The sequence below is a fragment of the Anser anser genome (assembly GCF_964211835.1).
Source record: "Anser anser genome assembly, chromosome: Z".
Lineage (NCBI taxonomy): Eukaryota > Metazoa > Chordata > Aves > Anseriformes > Anatidae > Anser > Anser anser.
This window is the reverse complement of record NC_139723.1, coordinates 63,888,359-63,908,155: the sequence shown is the minus strand read 5'-3', so window position 1 is coordinate 63,908,155 and position 19,797 is coordinate 63,888,359. Positions and strand designations below refer to the sequence as shown.

The following is a 19,797-nucleotide window of genomic DNA, read 5'->3' as shown; positions in this document are numbered from 1 at the left end:
GTGGTAAATTTTTTTCTCCTCATTACATGCAACCTTTTTGCATTCTTCTTGTTGCCAGTTGATGTAAACAAAAATCTCTTTAATTACTGAAAAACCATGGAATCACAGAACAGTAAAAGCATCGTTCCCAGTTGCAGCTTCATTTCATAAGGTGTGAACAAAATGGCACAATTCCTAATATTCTTACAATAAAATACGGTGATCTGGTTTATACCATGTGAGTCCTGAGGAAGCACAGAGTCCTCGAATGTTCCTGCTAAGTTATGATTTCCCTGTGTTGTGCCAAAAAGCCTTTTGCTTCACCACTAACATCTTTTGAGCTCTCTGTAGAGCTGGTAATATTGCATTCTTTTCACAGCGAAGGGGAACAGTGAGAGTCCCTGTTTCTACATAATCCCTGTAGAAATGACTCGGGAATGGGTGAAGTGGATACACGCGAAGGTGCAACATCTGCAAGTGAAACTGCACTTGGGATCCAAGCCTAATGGCTTTCCTGCTAGCTTAAGCAAAGCTGATGTGCCACCAGAAGGTCACAAGTGCATATGAAACGAGGTCAGATATATTGTAGGCAGAGTTTTGTAGGCTGCTTGAAGGTAGGTGACTCAAAGTAACGTGTCTGGGGCTTCAGGCTCTGCTATGCTGCCTGCATACACACCAAGAGAGGAAATTGGCTTGCTCCCAGGGCACAACTGGCTCTTAATGGTGTTTTTTCTGGAAAAAGCCATGTAGTTACAACTTCTAACCAAGCACTTCCCTCCCTGCCTTCCTTGCTCTCCAGCACATGCACTGAGACCGGAGTTTGAAGTCTGTTCCTGGGTACCCCTCGAGTGTCCTGCGGGGCCACTTGATGCCTCCATTCTGCCTCTCGCCTCCCTGTGTCACAGGTTCAGGCTGTGTAACTTTTGGGGCTGGTGCCTGTCTGTTTTCTCCTGTCCTGACTAATTATATCTCTGTAAATCAGTGTTGGTAGAATTCCTTGTACAAAGGAAGGCCAAATCTTCTTGCCTTTCTCAGTTGAAACTATGGGTATCCCATCACATCTATGAATGCCATGAATCAGAATTAGCTTCTCTTCAAAGAGATACTCTTTACCCTGCCAACGGGAACAGTCTGAAGCAGGAATTACTGGCTGAAGATTTCTGGCTAGTAAAGCAGATTAGGGGAATACAACAGCCATTTCTGATTTCAGAGTCTACATTTGATGGGTAAACCTTATTCTAAATGCATGGATAGTTTCAGAGTGACAGTTCTGTTCACGCAGCAGCATCTGTTCATTGCTTAGCTATCAGCCTGCTTAATCCTTGCCAGCAACACAGCAGGAAAGTTCAAGAATTTCTAGTGACTTTTTTTTTTTTTTTTAATTTAAAAAGCCACAGCATACATCCCAAGGCCCTGGGGTGTTCTGGCCTACTGACTGGCAAGTCCGTTACAGATCTCCATTGTTTTCTTCAGTGCAGAGGCTAGGTTCATTTGTTTGAGCGATAAGAGTGCTGGCGTGAACAGACCTGCATGGAGCTGCGTTCCCCGCCCACTGAACGCTTGCTGCTATCAACACAAAGCATGAAGCTAATCTGGGAGTGCTGAGGAGGGGCAGCACAATGAGCTAACACTGGGTTAGGCACCGGATGCAAGCTGCTAAGTTACAGTGTGCATCCCTGGGGTGCTGCAAGGAGTCTCCGATGACATGAATTTGAAGCATGGCGTTAACCTGGACAAAGCTCGGTCTCTCTTCCCACCTCCTGCTAGCTCATCCAGCTCCTCTTGTCACTGTCGGAGACTGGGATACAGCTGGTCCCCCATGCCAGTTGAGAATACGAAGAGGGATCCAAAACAGTAAAACACTGCACTATGCAAGTCAAGGTGAAGAGTGATCCAAAACAGTAAAACACTGCACTGTGCAAGTCAAGGTTTTTCTCTCCACCACCAACCTCCTGATATGCTGACACTTGCACTCTTCCACCATACCCATATGTCACCTTTACCCAGCCTTTCCTTGCAAGACAGTTTATTTTTAAATAAAACCTCAGATTCTCTTTCATGTTTTGATTTTGATTTAATTTTGCAGATGTGGAAATTAAGCCAAGCCTGACCAGTCAGCTTTTTGTGATTGTACAAGAAGCCTGGAACAGAAATAGAAAACGAACACAGTTTTGCTGAGTTCTTACTATTCTGTCTGTTGCCGTGTCTCAACCACATGCTTCAAGAACCTGACTGTGTTTCAAAGTTAAAAATACCAGTGGTTTTCTCTAGCCTGTTTGCTGGCCACACTGCTCTCCTGTACACTGTTCAGTTCTTGATTCCTTCCCTTCAGCCCTGTCTTTACAGAGAGGGGCTGTAAATTAGAGAAGTTGTGCTTAGACTCAGCCCTGACCCGAGGAGTCCTCACTTGAGGTTGTGGCTGCTGATGTTCCTAAAAAGTATGGGTCTCAGCTGCATTCTTGCCTAGGATTCTCTAGGATCACTGTAAGCTGGTGTCCTTTGCCATCCGATTGACAAAATTAATCTTACGGTAGTGGTAAATACCACATCTCTAACTTTAGTATGCGTGAATGTTAGAGCGACATCAAAAATAAAGCACCTGTCTGCCTTCCATAAACTATACCCTCAGTAATTCTGGGCTCTTCAGTCCCCAGCAGAACACCGAATTATGTAACACTGGTTCATCACATGACCTGCTTTTTCTCCTAAAATATCAAATGTCTGTTTGTCTGCACACAAAGGGAAAGAGGAAGGGGTTTTACACAATACATCCTGCAATCCATACTGATTTCCTTTTTGGTCCATATATCTGTGTTATCTACACATACACACAGTACAATAGCCTGTAGTCACAGAGTTCCTAAGACTAAGGCATTTTAAAACTAAAAATAAAGTACTAAATATTTCTCTTAAATATTATAGTAGCATGCACACACATGGAGGCAACGAAGCAGACAAAGTGAGGGAGTCTTCCCACAGAGAACCTCATTGCTACTATTGTTGGCTTTGTTTGCAAAAACAAAGATACCCTGAAATCATGCAAGAAGCTGAGACATCGAGGTAATAGATAGCCCAACCGGAGGAGAAGCATTACTGGACCCGGTGCTCACCACCGCAGATAAAATAATAAAAGAGGTCAAAATTGGAGGCAGTCTGGGCTGCGGTGATCACTCCCTGGTGGAATTTGTGATCTTGAGGGATATAGGGCTGGCAAAGAGTGAAGTCAGGACCCTGAATTTTAGAAGAGCAATCTTCCAGTTTTTTAAAGAACTAGTGGATGAAATTCCCTGGGACACTGCCCTGAGGGACAGAGGAACTGATCAGAGCTGGCAACTCTTTAAGGACACCTTTCACAAACCACAAGAGCTCTGGATCCCCATGTGTAATAAATCAAGCAGGGAAGGCAGGAAAATGGCTAAGCAAGGACCTGCTGCTGGTCAAAATGAGTCACAAATAGGAAATGCACAGGCAGTGGAAGCAGGGGTATGTGGCCTGGGAAGCATATGGGGATACCGCTCAAACGTATAGGGATGAGATCAGGAAAGCCAAGGCACAGCTGGAGCTGAACTTGGCAAAGGTTGCAAATAATAATAAGAAGGGATTCTACAGGTATATTAGCTAGAAGAGGAAGGCTAAAGAGAGCACACTCCCCACAATAAACCAAGGGGAAGGCTGAGGTACTTTACAACTTCCTTGCCTCAGTCTTCACTGGCATTCACTTTTACCACAAAACTCAAGTCTCTCAAGTCCCTGAGCCTCAAGGCAGGGACTGGAGGAGCTAAATCCTTCCCAGTGTGAGTGAAGATTAGGTTTGAGATCACCTGATGAAACTGAACAGGTACAAGTCTACAGAGCCCAGATCATAGAATCACAGAATCATTAAAGCTGGAAAAGACCTCCAAGATCATCTGGTCCAACCATCCCCCTACCACCAATGTCACCCACTAAACCATGTCCCTAAGCACCACCTCCAACCTTTCCTTAAACACCCCCAGGGATGGTGATGCCCTGGGCAACCCGTTCCAGTGTCTGACTGCTCTTTCTGAGGAGAAATGTCTCCTCATTTCCAACCTGAACCTCCCCTGGTGCAACTTGAGGCCATTCCCTCTAGTCCTGTCACTAGTTACCTGTGAGAAGAGGCTGACCCCCAGCTCCCCACACCTTCCTTTCAGGTACCTGTAGAGAGCAATAAGGTCTCCCCTGAGCCTCCTCTTCCCCAGACTAAACAACCCCAGTGCCCTCAGCCGCTCCCCACAGGACTTGTGTTCCAGGCCCTTCACCAGCTTCGTAGCCCTTCTCTGGACACGCTCCAGGGCCTCGATGTCCTTCCTGTAGTGAGGGGCCCAAAGCTGAACACAGTACACGAGGGGTGGCCTCACCAGAGCTGAGTACAGGATGACGATCACCTCCCTGGTCCTGCTGGCTACACTATTCCTGATGCAAGCCAGGATGCCGTTGGCCTTCTTGGCCACCTGGGCACACTGCTGGCTCATGTTCAGGCGAGCATTGACCAACACCCCCAGATCCCTTTCCTCTGCGCAGCTTTCCAGCCACTCTGCCCCAGGCCTGTAGCGCTGCATGGGGTTGTGCATCCCAGGGTCCTGAGGAAACTGTCAGATGGAGTTGCTAAGCCTCTCTCCATCATACTTGAAAAGTCCAAGCAGTCAGATGAAGTTCACAGTGTCTGGAAAAAGGGAAACATCACTCCAGTTTTTAAAAACTGTAGAAAGAAAGACCTGGGGAAATACAGACTGGGGGGAATGGCTTTTTTAACTGAAAGAGGGGAGATTTAGATGACGGGAAGAAAATCTTTACTCAGAGGGTGGTGAGGCAGTGGCACAGGTTGCCCAGCGAAGCTGTGGATGCCCCGTCCCTGACTGGATGGGGCTTTGGGCAGCCTGGTCTGGTGGGAGGTGTCCCTGCCCATGGCAGGGGGCTAGAACAGGGTGTTTTTAGGGTCCCTTCCAACCCAGGGAATTCTGTGGGTCTAACCCCTCAGCCGCGGGTGAGCACCTTAACTCGCCTCCTACCCACCGACGCCGGCCAAAGCACCCCAGAACCGCCGGCAGGGCCCTGGGCCCCGCCGGGGAGGCACAGCCCTCGGGCCGTCCCACGGACGAGCCCGGCGTTAGCCCGCAGGTGCACGCAGCACGGGCGGGGACGCGCCGCGGCGCTCTGAAGGCGAGGGGCTTGGCGGCGCAGCCACCCGGCCTGCCGCGCTCCCTGCACCGACCCGCCGGGCTGCGGGGCCGCACCTGCCGCACGCCCGCGGCCCCCCCCCGGTGCCAGCCCCGGCCCCGTCCCGGTCCCGGTCCCGGTCCCCGCAGCGGGGCGCCCGGCCGGGGCTCCTCCGGGCCTCGGGGGCCGCCGCTCCCTGACGACAGCGGAAGGCGGGCGGCGGGGCCGGGCCGAGGGCGGCGGGCAGAGGCGGTGCGGCCCCGCCCGCCGCCGCGGTGCCCTGCGCGGCCCGGCCCAGCCCAGCCCGCACCCGCATGGGGCGGCCGCCCGTGAGGCAGGCACCGAGCGACCGGGGAGGGGGACGGAGCCGGGACCCGCCGCCGGCATGTCCGCACCCTGCTGCGCCGGCCAGGTAGGGGCGAGGAGCGTGGGGGGAGCCCGGCTTTGCCCGCTGCGGGCGGGCAGCCCCCGCCGGGAGCCGGGCGCGGAGGGAGGGCGGCCTGCCCGCCCCGGGAGCCGGGGCAGCGGGAGCGGCGGCGCTCGCAGCGCCCCGAGATGGCGGTGCCCGGCCGCGGGGCGGCGGGAGCGCCGGGGGGGCTGCCCTCTGGGCGAGGAGCTCTCCGCCGTCCTCTGGTTTCAGGGCAGCCTGTGGCGTGTTCGAACACCTGGCGGTGCGGGTTGTGCTGAGGTTGCCTCATCGGCAGCTCTGCCCGCCCTCGGCTTCTGGTTGTTATTTCGCTTTTGTGCGAGCCATCTGGAAAAAAAAAAAAAATCGTTTTTTTTCCTCAAGCTTGAAAACACAGTTTAGGTTTGTTTCTCCGGCTGTGGCTCTCCCGAGGTGCAGCGGGCTGAAGGGTTGCGGAGCGTGTCTCTGCACACCCGTCCGCCGGAGCCCCCCTGCACCTCGCCAAGGAGTGCTGGGTGTCAGGGGTGAGAGCGGTGCCTGCCTCGGGTGATGCTGCTCCTCAGGAGGGGTCTCACAGGTCCTGTGGGGAGCGGCTGAGGGCGCTGGGGCTGTTTAGTCTGGAGAAGAGGAGGCTCGGGGGGACCTCATTGCTCTCTACAGCTACCTGAAAGGAAGGTGTGGGGAGCTGGGGGTCGGCCTCTTCTCACAGGAAACTAGTGATAGGACTAGAGGGAACGGCCTCAGGTTGCACCAGGGGAGGTTTAGGTTGGGAATCAGGAGACATTTCTTCTCAGAAAGAGCAGTCAGGCACTGGGACAGGTTGCGCAGGGCATCACCGTCCCTGGGGGTGTTTAAGGAAAGGTTGGATGGGGTGCTTAGGGACATGGTTTAGTGGGTGATATTGTTAGTAGGGGGATGGTTGGACCAGATGATCTTGGAGGTCTTTTCCCACCTTTATGATTCTGTGATTCCTTGGCTGCTGTTTCAGACACATTTTGGCAGCGCTTGAAGCAAGGTTTAGACCTGCTCAGTCTTTTACACAGCGTGGAAAGAACAAAGTGCTGGTAGTAGGCACAGCTACTGGGGTGGTTCATGGCTGTTCACACCTTCATTGCTTTTTTGGTGAAGCTCCTAGAGAAGTATCTTAAAACCAGGAGGACAAAACTGTCGTGAGGTTCATATGGTGAATGGCGTGGCTTTAGCATGACTGAACTTTGAAGGTTTCTCAGAGCCACTGTCAATGTGCCATGTAGTAATATCTAGTAGTAATGTGTTTTATTGACACTGATGCGTCACTTTGGAGTCTGGAAAGAAGCTGAACTCCTTCGTGATGTTGGAGCCTAAACAAAAGCCCTAAAGTGGATGCAGTCATGGTGCCAGAATTATGCAATACCCTGGGGAGATGTATTCTGCTGGCTCAAACATTATTTTTGATGTAAGACTTATCTGCGCTAAATACGGCGTACTGCTGGACTTGTACTAGCAAACTTAGCGTGGATAACCTTTTTATATATAGATTAAGATGATAAATGACATAAACCATGCTTCAATAGTGTACAATGTAACTTTTTAAAAAAGAAAAACGGTCTTTGAGTTCACAGCTAGATGAGTTCCAACCTTGATAGAGGGGAGGCTGTTATTCCTGTGTGTTAATTGTATTAAACAAGAAGGGGTAGAAGTTTCTCTGTCAACTAAACTTCTTCAGGCATTTTACAAGTACTGTTAATCAAGCTGAAAAACTGAGGAGGAATTTGGCCTCTCTTTAAATGTTCTGCAGGATGTAACCTTGCCTACAGAAACAGCAGTGGTATGCTTGAGGAGAGATGGGACTTTATACAGTGAGTCCTGAAAAACAGCCCTTATGCTGGTCTCTCCTTTTGGCCTAAGAAATGCTAGTTTAATGTGTGTGATATCCCATGGTATTTGTTTTGTTGGAGTGTTGTGTTGTAACAACAACAGAAAAAAAAAGTGGTTTTGGCCTGCATGTCTCTGCCTTGCTGTGTTTCTGTGGGTCTGCTCTCCTAGAACTGACTGGGAGCTTCAGCGTCCTCCTCGTGAGCTGTGAAAGTGCTGATATCAAAGTTTTGTTGCGGGTTAACATCACTTGACTATCATTTTTCTCCATTTGTAGTGCCAGCAAGTTTTCCTGATGTGAAGCAGACAAGGAGTTATCAGTTCTTTTGGGCTTGGACCAAGCTGTGCTGAACATCTATCCGATGATGCCTGTCTGAATAAATGCATTCAGGTTCCTCGGCCCAGATTCCTGTTGTTAAAGGAATAGCTGCCAAAATTCGGTGTCCCTTGGTTATGCTGATTTTGCACTAACAGAAGTTATTTTAAATAATCTCAATTAACGTTACTGTGCAACTTGCATCCTTGCCAAGTAGACCATGGGAACTTGCTCTGAAGGAAGCAAGTCTCTCTCTTGGTCATTTATAAACTCTAATTTCTGCCACTGTTTTTTATTGTGCAACGTGCAAACCTATTTGGCAGAAAATTGTAATTTTTAGGTGTTTGTGCTGTAATGGGCTTGCTAATGTTTCTTCTTTTGCTAGCATTTCTTTGGTGGACCTATTTTCAGAATGCAGAGTGAATACAGTCTAGCTTGGGCCTCCACAATGCTTTTGATTACATAAAAACATCTGCTTAAATTGACAGGAAACAGGATTTTACATTTGGCTTTTCTTCAGTAGTTATTCTCAAGAGAATAAAGTTGAGATCATGGTTAAGAAAAGCAGCTGTTGCGGAAAATCTTTATTACAATGAATATGTTTTTTTTCCAGAGTTAAATAAATGTAATTTAAATAGTTAGCATTTAGTTTTTAGGGGGCAGTATGCTCCAACTGGCTTGTTCAAGAAGATGGATTTTTCAATTAGAACTGGTAGTTATTAAAGCTTATAAAGCATTCAAAGCTATTTTTGTAGGTCTGTTAAATCTCAAGTGCTTTCTTTAGTGCTGTTCACCACTTAGAAGTCCTATAATGTAGTAAATGAAGTAAGATGTGCCACGAGTAGAATATCAGATTTTTATTTTATACCCAGACCTCTAATGCTGAGGGTTTAAAAAACAAAAATACGAAAAAAGCCCTATTTAAAGTCATGGCTTAGGCCAGCCTCAGACTGATGGGGTTGGTGGTCTGTGGGGCAAGGGAAGGAAGCCCCTGTGTGCTGGGGCTGCCAGGCCCTGCAGTGCTGCCAGGAGGGGTTTGGCAGCCCCGTCCCCTTCATCCCTTCCCTGGGGAGGCTGCGAGGGACAGCTCTGTCACCTCAGCCTGCCTTGTCCCCAGCCTGGATGCTGAGGATGCTGTGGGCTTGCTGCTGGCTCTGCTCCTCGTGGAGCTCCCCGGGTGATGTCTTGCCTGCTGCAAATGGTCTTACTGGGTGAGGCCGATTATGCTAAGCCTGAACCACGCGCTTCACCAATTTTCTTTTTTTTTTTCCATTTTTTTTTTCCCAGTGCACCTTATCCCACTCTCCCAGCTGCCTTTCCATGCCCCTCTGTTTGTCCCCACCGGCACTGCTGCTCGTGGCTGAAGAGAAAGCTAGCTGTCCAGGGTCTGGTTTGGAGCACTGCCGTGTACTCCACTTAAACACACCTATGAAAACCGGGGTGGGAAAAGACATTTTTTCCCTATTTGCAAAAACGTAGGTTCTTGTTTTAAAACAAACGGTTGCCTGAACAACTGAAGTAGCGAAGCCTGGTTTCCTACAGCTTTGTGTGTTGAGGTTGGTATCTCACGATGATTTCCCCTTCCAGTAAGTACTGCAGCCTTGTCTTTGTGCAGGGTTGAGAGATCATTTTTCTCTGCTAGCCCTTCTGCCTGTTCTCTTGGAAATTGTAAGAAAGTAATATCTTTGAGGCCCTGTTGCCCTCTCATAGCTGGATAAAATTTGCTGATGGACCCAAAAACATTTGGAAAGGGAGGTGGAAGCTACCAAAAGACAGCGAGGTCACGTAAGCTTTCTATTATTTGATGCTTGCATTGCTGGGTTGAGTTCAAACTAATCCTTTCTCTGGCACTGCCTAAGAGGCAGAGTATACTCTCTCATTCCTGCTTAGTCTCTCATTGATGCTTAACTTTGTTCAGCCTTTTCCTTTCACATCCTGTTTTGTCAGTTGATTGCACTGGGTGTTCAAAGAAACAGCTTAAATACCCATTCCTCTACAGCTGTGGAGTGAAGGCAGTGTAAGAACAGACCCTTTACCTTCAAAGTCAAGGTGACACTTTTCTGTGGGAGGATTTAAATGCTACTGCTGCTTTTATTTCATTTGCAAGTGTAGGTATTCCAGGGTGTTTTTTTCATTGCTGGGACTCGCAGTGCATGTACTCGCAGTTGTCAGTGTGAGATGTTTTTGTTTCAGGGCAGCGACTGGGTGAAAGGAAAGCCTTGGCTACGAGTGCAGGTGTAAGCTGGAGGTCTCGCCTGGAGCTGGTCATCCCAAACACCTCCTGGGTCCTCGGCTTAGCTGTGTGCAGATGAAATCCTTCTCGCATCAGAGTTAATGGCACTCCCATTTATTTCTCAGCTGTATGGGGCTGTAATAGGTCTTGACATGTTAAATGCCTGGCTTCCTGGGTTTCCAGGGCATGACGGACCATTACGACTACCGAATTTGACCTTCTGCGTTGTTCAGGTCAGTCAAGAAATAAACTTCGACATCAACAATGAGAGTATATTTGTTCTGAGGGACTTCCTTGAACTGAGTGCTGTGGAAGGAAAGCGACGTCTCTCGTTTAGGCTCCTCCATCTGAAGTAAAATCACCGCGTCTCTGTAATTCTGGATGCACGCTCCCGCTTCTCCCAGCAGCAGGCTTAGCCTTCGGCAGTTCTAAGTGCAGGTGGTGCCCGAGTGCTGCATTGTGCTGAGTGTGAGGCACCGGGTGACAGACAGACAGAGCTTCTGGGGTGACAGCAGTGGTGGGAATGTGAGTCTGCCTTTGTTTGGAAGAGGGTCCCGACACACCTAGCAATCTCAGTTGCAGTTTAATTCATCGGGTCTATGCGAGGACTGATGTTTGCCATTCCTGCTTGGAACTGCCGGCAATTAGAGATGTCACGTGCACAAATATTTACGCTTATAAAAGAGTTCACAGCCTGAAAATGTGAAGTTTTGCGTTTCTCTTTCTGTACAGCATGACTGACCCAAAACGTCTCAGTGTGTCATCTCTCAAAGAGAAACTGTTCCTCGTGTTTTCTGAAGAAACTGGTGTGTTTTTCCTTGCCCTTTTTTTTTTTAATATATGTATATATTACAGTTACTGGCAAAGCAGCAGTTTAGGAATACTACTCAAGGCATTTCTGAAGAAGTTGCTGTAACTGTATTTTACAAGTCCTGTTCCGAAAGCAGGAAATGGGAAGAGAGGAGCAGGCTCCGTTTGGAACCTGCCAGCCTGGAAGTGGGTGTGAAGTTGGCTGTTGTGACTGGAAGGTCTTTAGCAATGTTTCTGGAAGTTAAATGTTTTTGTTTATTTTGATGTGGTGAGAAGTAGTTAGCTTTTTGTACAAATTTATTGGCTTCTGTCACTTTGCATGAGGTATTAATATCTCTTTCCCCCCCACTCAGTACCAAAAGCGCCTTTTAAAAACACAGCACCTTTGTGGGACAGCTCAGAGCTGTCAGTTCATCCAGAACTGAAGCAGCAGTTCCAGCTGCATGCTTTTGAATCACTGCAGGAAGAAACTTAATTTCAACTGCCTTTTCCCTCCCCTGGTACACAGGTTCAAGCCCTTTAGCATGTTCTTGGACCTCTGCGTCCATCCCTGCTGAAGCACCACGCTGTGCCTGTGTGCCACCAGACTCCTGGTCTCAAACATCAGAGCTAACCCGGAGAAAATCCGCTCTCTGTATGAAGTGATGGCCTGGCATTGTCATCAGACGTTGCCATTGCTGATAAGTCTTTTGTCCCCCAGTTGCTCTGCTGGTAGCTCCTTTGCTGTGGATGGTGGGGCAGTGGCTGATGTACGAGCTGGAACAACCTGCGGGTGAGAAGACAGTGAAATGTGCAGTGGCAGGAGAGCGCAGCCGAACTCATCGCCCCGCAGAGGTTGCACCTGATCATCAGGGGGTCAGCGCAAAGAAGGGTCAGGATGTTCACCATTTTCATCAGTGCTTTCACGGGAGCACTGCAGGGCAGAGCCTTGCCCCCACGTAGGCTGCGTCGATGGGCTCTGCTCTTCGCAGTTGGTGTGACAGTGCTGGTCCTGGTGCCATGGCTTTGCAGGAGGTGCTGTGGAATTGGGGATGCAGTGATACAAACGCTAGGTTGCTGGGAGGAGATGTCTTAAGGCCTTCAGATGAGAAACCTGGGGTACTCAGTTTGGGCTCCTCCTTTGATGGGCAGGGAGAAAAGACGAGGTATTTAAAAGACTGAGCTAGTGAAAGAAACCTCACTGAGAACCAGGGTCTGAGGACTGTAGCAGACAAATTAAATCTTTTTTTTTTTTTCTGTTTTTAATGAGATGTAAGTAATGACTAGGAGGGACAGACTGCTCATCTCCTATGCTGTCAAATCCAGATGGTCTGCACTAAATTTAATAACTGGGAAATAGCTATACTACTGGGGAACTGGGTGATGTGATGCATGCAATGCTCAGGTCAGACTAAACAATCGTCTTGAATTTTCCAAAATCATCAGGGGAAGAGCAGTTGAGCAGTCTTTAATTTAGAAATGTTGCAGTGACGTTATTTGCTAATGTTGGGCTGAGTCACTGCTTAGTACCGTTCGAGCATGGAGACAAAAGCTAATCATCCTCAGCCCAGCCGGCTGCTTAACTTTTCGTCTGCCGGCGCCTGCCAGCAGCTTGCCCAGTTTCTGGCTATCGGCATAGCTACCCCGGATGCTGCTCCCTCGTTTAGGCTTTGGTCTGCTTCCTGCTGCTTGGCTATTTGTCCATTCTGACCCACTGTGCAGGGCAGGCGCCTGCAGTTTTGGGAACTCAGCATAGGGCACGAAAGCCTCACCAGAAGGCAGTGTTAAGGCAGCGTCTGTGCCGGCGTGACGCTTCTCTGAGGTCAGTTTTAATTTCGCACAGTCCACAGTGTGAGGCGTGCTCATAAAAATAGGTTGTTAGTTAATTGGCTGGCGTGCTGGTCACAGAACCCTTGGCTTAAGCCGTGTGATCCGTGCTTGCACGCTTCGTGCAGCTATGCCAGTAGCTGCCTGGGTGTTTTCGGTAGACTTTGCCACTGACAGATCAGTGACTGCATTATCTGCAAGCCTTACGGCCCCGGATCGCGCTAGTGGTCAAGTAATCAAACGGTGTACAGAAAACTAAGCTGTTGTTGGCCCTGGTGAAAAGAAGCTTCAGCATGGCACATTCCTCAGCTCTCTGGCACGGCCAGCAAGCGTGCGGTCTCCCATCGTGCTGCCCGGGTGGTCGTGTAGCAGGGAAGAAATGACACGCTGTTAGGTCTTCATTTCGTTTAAGAATGCACTTTTTTTTTTTTTCCAACAAACTCTTTTTTTGCTTTAATTTTTTACCATTTCAGCTGAAGTCTCCCAAAAGGAAGAGAGCTTTGTTGTGACAAGTTTGGTACTTCCCTATGGCTTGTATATTTAAAAAATACCGTAGGCTATTTTGGGCAGTGAGCCCAAAACTCCTCACGGACATACGCTTTGTTTTAATGGCTACGGAAAATATTTTCTACAACCTCTAAGATTTTTTTGGAAGCATCGCTGGAAAATACCTTCTAAAAATGTCATGGTGTCTACAAAAGCAGTAGGCAGGACACATCCACTTTACTCCTCAGCCTTGTGTGTAGATAGCTATGTGTGGGGCTAACGTTACCGTCCTGTCTCACTCCACCGATGTGTCAGGTCGGATCCTGCAAAGCCTTGCAGGTGTGGCAGATGTTAAATATATGTTGGTGGAGTGTTATTTGTAGGGAGCACGTGGCTCGTGTGAGTGTTGGCAAACCTGCTTTCACCCTGTGTTGTTCTCCTGCCTTTCTCCCTCACTAACCATAGCTGCTGCCCACGCTGACATCAGATGGGAGCACGCACATGCATCCGCTCCTGCCTGTGCTCAGAAAGCGTTTGGCACCGGCGGGGGCAGTCTGTGCTGTTTGCTTCTGGTCCTGGCTGCGTGGATGTGGCGCTGTCTGTCCATCTGACCTGGCAGGAGCCTGCTGCACTCGTCTCAAATGGCATGGCAGAAAGCCACCACCGAAATGCCAGCTCGGAGAAGGTTTGGGTCAAAGCACACGGGAGTGGTGTGAGGTGCTTACCTCTGCCCTCCCCTCGTACATGCGTGCTCTCCCCTCAGCTGAAATGGTAAATTGCTTCTGTCATTGCACAGTAAATCCCATCAGGCAGCTGAATGTAATTGATAAGTCATTTTTACTTCCCTCCTTTGCCTTTTTTTTAAGCTGTCTGGTTCTCTTGTTTGGCTACCAACAGCAGCAGAAACAACTCTGCCAGTGCTGCTGCAGCAGTGGTGCAGGACCAGGAGCGAGTGGCTGGCCAGGGGGAAGGGCTGGGGGTATCTGGTGGCTCTGACACCAACCTTGCCACCCAAAGAAACACCTGTGAAGCCCTGCTTTCAGTATTTTTAACTGAGTAATTTCCCGCACAACCATCCACAGCTGCCGCTGCGAAGCCAGTCAGATCAGCCACCACCCAGACAGCTCAAACCGCTGCGCTGTGCGCGGGGGCAGCGGGCTTTGCGACGCCAGGGCTTCAGGTAAGGCAGCACTGCGCGCCCCATGAGCTCCTGGCGGGCAGCACCAAGCCAAGCAGATGGGTGTCCCGCGCTCTGAAGGCGGTGGATTTGTGGAAACGTTTGTGGAAAGCATAAATATTTGTGCAGTGCTTGTAAATATTGTCAGACCCTAACAGAGAGATGTGAGTAAGAGCGGAGAGGGAGCCGGGGCGGCTGTGCGTGCTCACGCTGACTGCCTGACTCCTGGCTGTCTTTGCAACAACAGGGAGACCTAAAGCCAGAACCCACTGCACGTGTGGCAGCCTCCTGCCAGGACAGACAGACTTCCCGGTGCTCTTGCGTTGGGCTCCCTGGGACTCAGGGCTTGGAGGGGTCACAGGACTCTGGAGGAGCCCTGTAGGTACACACCAGGATTTTGGGGGCCTGCCTGCACGCAGAGATCACAGATCTTGGGTTGTCTGGCCTGTTTCTGTTCAGAAAACTGAGAAGTGCCTTTGTTCGGCAGAGCTCAGCCTTTGGAGGAGCTTTTGTTTAATGATAATCTAAATCTATCAAAGATCTGTGATGCTGCTTGCTTTTCTTCACAGCCCAGTTGTTTCTCTTTTTTAACATGCAGAGAATTTGTTGCTGGCTTACACCTCTGCACCTGTAGGTCCTGAGCCCCTGGGCAGACCTCACAGCAGTCAGGAAGGTAGAGGGAGGTGAGATGGGCAATGCCAGGGTAAGGCATGTGGCATCAGGGAGATCGCATAGTTCAGCTGCACAGTAACACCAGCCTTTTAGGAGAACTCATTGCAGAGTTGAACCGTGAAGTCTGTCATCCAAGGATAACATCTTTGAAACCTCTCAGGTCAGTTGGTTGCTGCCAGCATATTACTCTCTGGGACAGAGACAGTTTTCATTTATTTTTGGATAACACTTATTTCATTACAGTCCGCTCTGGAATGTAGTTAAACATAACCTGAGTTTAAAACAGAAAAAAAAAATAAAATAAAATTTGAGACTGTGGCTGATCAACCTAACCAACTTTCTATGGTTTCCATGGCTATTCAGGGTGCTTAGAGGAGTGTGTCTGAAATAAGATGGGTGTGCTGCTATTTTCACAAATACTGTCAACTTATAGGTTACATTCTAGCTATTAGAAGCTATCATTAAAGTCTCTGGATAACGTGGAGCAATGTGCAAATGATCTATATATTCTATTTATGTGTTTGTCGCTTTAAATAGCAGCCTGAGGGACTGGAGGACTCCCAGGGCTGGAATAGCAGACATGTTGCTGGACATGGATGAGGTTTCACTGGCAAAGCTTTGCAGCACTTAAGAAAACGATGTTCCACTCTCACTTTTACAAATGCCAAAGCTGCATACGTTTTTCATTCTCCAGTATAGTTTTTGACATTATGGTGAGCGCGGCCAGCATTTGAAGTTCATCCTGAATGCTTTGGATCTGGCTGATACAGATTGAAAGGACATTTAAACTTACATTTTTTTTCACAATTCTGAAGTGGACGGATTATAATTTTCTGATACGTTTTTGTTTTGAAATACTATTTTTCCATTGGCTTGATGAGTCAGTACCTCACCATAGCTTCGTTATGCCTTGGATTTGTAGGTGGTGCAGTAAAAGTTAACTTAATTTCACTCGGCTGCCATTGTCTTCTGTTCTGAAAATAAACTTGCATGATGTGCTTGTGCACGTTGTGTTTTTAATTTCCAGCTATGGTGCCAACACGGGCCCATTCTGTTTATCCCACACAGCTTGAGCTCTGTGTGTTTTTGGGAGGATTTCTGTTTTGCAGCAGCAGCAGTTTTAGCAGCTGCTCGCTCTGAGGCCCCTGTCTCGTCTGGCACAAGATGCAGCGATGAACCGAGAGCACGGCAGAGCGAGCGCCGTGTTGTTCTGTCCCCTTTTTTGTTTGCTCTGCAAACCCAACAAGCCGCTGTGAAGCGAGGCAAGGTGTCCTTCGCTGCACCCTTTGTGCAGGGCTGCAGGCAGGAAGTCTGAGCTTGGGTGTTGCAGCTGATAATAGTGGCGAGGAAATAATAAGCTGGGAGCCTTTTTAAAGACACTTCTTCATCAGAATGGCTTGGTGCTCTTTGATCAGCCGGTCTGGTAGCAAGACTCTGGAGTCTCGTCAGAGACACACGTCAGCAAACAAAGACACGAAACTCCCACCGCTGCCTCCGGGTCAGGCAGTCCTCGGTGCTGGGTCCTCTGACCATCCGTGCTTTCCCATTGAGGGCTGAGGAACAGCAGGGCGAGCGTCCTTGGGCTTGATCTGCTGTCCCCAGCACCACCAGTGCACGGTCCCTGTACTGAGCAGTAGCCGCAGGGAGTCCCCGAAAACAGGAGTGCTGGGGGCTGAGGGTGCTCTGGGTCTGCAGCGGGACCTGGAGGAGAGGTGCCCTGCGCCTGGGTGCCTGCTGATGTCTCAAACCTCCTCCTGTGGTCATGTCTGCTGGGCTCAGCCACATGAAGCTGCTGCCTGTTGCAAGAAGGGCCTGGCCAGAGACACTGCTGCCTTATGTACAGAAATAATGAATGCATTTATGGTGTTATATATGACTTTTCCTAAAGTAGAATGAAGGGAAGGGAAGTCCAGCTGCTTTGAAAGTTAATGATACTGTCAACAGCAAGGGAATAATGAGCCCCAAGGTAAATCCTTCGCAGGATTTGTTTGGTGTCTTTTCCCCTGCTGAATGAGGAAATTATGTGCTTTTAGGAGTGCTGTTAGGAATCCTTTAGGTTTTTGTATTGGTGCGTCCTCAGATAGTTGCAGGAAGAAAAGAAATAAAAAAACACATAACCAACTCTGTTTCTATTAGTGTTTGAATATAGTAGACAATATCAGCTGAAGGGTGACTCCATATTATTTTCCCTTGTAGCAGTGTTAATGCTTCTCATCTTGCACATGGAATCACCACTTTCATCTTTGCAAAAATGTGTCTAAATAACTGTAAATACAAATTTCTTCTCTGGCTTTCTTCATTGTAAGATTGTGCCATTGTATTTTGGGTCTTTCAAGCTCAGATGTTTTTTGCTTTGTTTGCAGCAAGCAAAGTATTTCCAGGCTCTTTCTCTATTGCTCAAGATATTTAGAACTGCCTGTGTGGTTTTTGTTTATTTGTTTTTGTAGTTGTTACCTCTTTATAAAGCCTCAAGCACGACTGTCCTGAAATGTTGCTTAAGCATCTTTCCTTCCTCCATTTTAATGTGCTCTAAGTCTTAAATAGCATATAAATTCCCGTAGCCAAATAATGAGGGTGGTGGGGGTGGATATGTACATACATACCAGAAAAGCACCTTAAACAGGACAGTATGGTTCTGGTTAACTGAAAATGGATCCGTACGGCTTGTTGTGAAACAAAACCCATCTCCAGTTTGTCCCAGGAACAAAATTCATTTTGTCTCTGTGTTAAAAGCAAACAGATTTGGAGGCTGTGCTCTTCTTGTGCAGATGTGTTTCTTCACCATGTAAGGGGAAGTGTCCGTTGCAGGCAGTAGAGCCTGATCATCGCAGTGCCTGTCCTGTTGGGCGGAACGTGCTAGGGCCGTGAGCTGCACAGGGTGGCAGAGAGCAGGGCTAGGAAATCAGGAGCAGTTCCTCCTTGTCCTCATCCTTAGTGTGTGGGAGAACTAGAAACTGGTGTGTTTGGACCTAGTGACTTTGGATAAACAGGACAGTCTGCTTCCACTTAAATACTGATATGCTGGAAAGAGATGACTTAAGAAACTCTGGAGTTTTACAGAAAGTCGCCCAGTTTCCCTGTGTGAGTTTCGCAACAGAAACCTAGCGGTGAAGAGAGAATGATTTGTGTTTGTGTCTTCCTTCCCAGTTGGCCTGCTGCTGTGGCACTGCCGCTTGTTCCCTGTGCTGCCGATGCTGCCCCAAGATAAAACAGTCAACAAGCACCCGCTTCATGTACGCGCTTTACTTCATCCTGGTGACCATCATCTGCTGTGTCATGATGTCGACGACGGTAGCTAACGAGATGAAAGCACGTGTAAGTAAGAGGTCCACCCCTGCTCCTGAAGGGAAACGGGGCTCCTTCTCTGTCTCTTCATATACAAGGGCGTTTGCTCAAGAAGGGGCAGTCGATTCCCTCCACCCACTCACTTCCAGACCCAGACAAGGAGGATAGTGCATGTTCAGACTCCCTCTTCCTGTCAGTTGCTCAGCCTTCAAGTGTATTTCACAACAGGAAGAGTCAAGGATCACAGGACTAGCAGCCTTCCTCTTCTTTTGTTGTGCAGAAACCCATTCCAGCAAACCCACCCCAGGTATTCTGCGTGGGTAGTTTCAAGACAGCTTGTAGCAGCATAAATTGGTTTAGTTGAATGTTCAGTTCATCTCTGGTAACTAGGTTAGTACCAGAAAAAGCAATTAGAAAACAGCTCTTCAACGGTTGCATTTATAATATTAATTCTGTGTTGGCGTTATGTGACAGACTACTTCAGTGCAGTGGGTTCTGTACAAGGGGTTTTCTTCAGCGTGCTTTGAGTCATCATGTTCACATGGCTTCTAACCACAGCAGACATTGTTCAGCTCTAATTGTCTTCTTAATTAAAAAGCTTCAAAAGCATGAAAGGATCTGTGGCTAAAACTAGATTATAAAACCCAAGTTTCTTTCAGAGTCTTAATATGTAACTCTCCTGAGCTAAATCTCTGCCTGCTTGAGGTCAGACACTAGACCTGTTGTTCCACGTCTTTGGTTTCGTTTCTTAAGCCACCCAAGTTGCTCTCAGTAGCGCAAATAGGCTCACTCACCCCCTACAAACTACAAGAAAATAAGTCTGCTTTAAAGTAGAGGGAACAATGGCTGGATTACTTAATTTTTTAAAATTAAGTAAAGTGGGACTGAAACTTTTCTGCACCAAACTTGGCATCAGGCCTGCTTTGAGGCTGTCATTGTGCTTGCCCTGGAGGATCAGAAGGCCTTGATTGATGTGGGCATCTAGTTGTTCTGTGTTTTCTCTCCCAAGAGGGGAGTGCCAGTGGGTGCGCAGTTAAGGCTATTTATTTCCTTGTTGCTGGTTGAGTTGATGCTCTGCTTTAACTTTCAGTTACCTGTGAAACACATCCCTCTGCAGCATCCTGGGTCCAGAAGCTGGTGGTAACACCCTGTGCCTGCAAGGCAGACGAAACAAGAGGCTTACGCAGGGGCTATCTTGAGGGTTTCTGTGCTCTGTGCCAGTGACCTTTCCTTCATCCCATGGTGCCCTCTTTGTACATTCTTTGCTAATTTTCTTTTATTTAATATGACACTGCTTGGACTATCACAGTGCTGCCTTCTTACCCCTGATCACCAGAAGTTGCTGACAGCCCTGTAAGAGTGCTCAGTACAGACAAGATGCTCATCCCTTAGCTGTGACTTAAAAACTCTTCAATATGTGTGTGCTGAAGTTCCTTGCCAGGAATTACTTTGACTTACTAGATGCTTAGATTGGCAATAAAGTGAATAATCCAAGGAACTAAAGTATGTGGAAGACAAACTATATGCTCGTATCCAAATTTCATAAAGTCGTTTTCCATCAGTAGTGTGGTTTTAATGCAGCTTGTATCCCTAAC

The 19,797-nt window shown here is 48.3% G+C and overlaps 1 protein-coding gene across 2 annotated transcripts in view; it reads left to right on the top strand.

The window, feature by feature from the left end:
- The first annotated feature begins 5,160 nt into the window (after positions 1-5,160).
- SERINC5 (serine incorporator 5) overlaps positions 5,161-19,797 on the top strand; it is a 40,825-nt gene continuing 26,188 nt past the window's right edge. Inside the window, exons 1-3 of one of the 2 annotated variants that reach the window (XM_083816019.1) lie at positions 5,444-5,569; positions 9,927-10,199; positions 18,065-18,232. In XM_083816019.1, the coding sequence (XP_083672145.1) occupies positions 10,068-10,199; positions 18,065-18,232 (300 nt within the window). In that variant the 5' untranslated portion in view covers positions 5,444-5,569; positions 9,927-10,067. Of the gene's footprint in view, positions 5,570-9,926; positions 10,200-18,064; positions 18,233-19,797 lie in introns of both variants that reach the window. The other variant, XM_083816020.1, reaches the window with a different exon arrangement.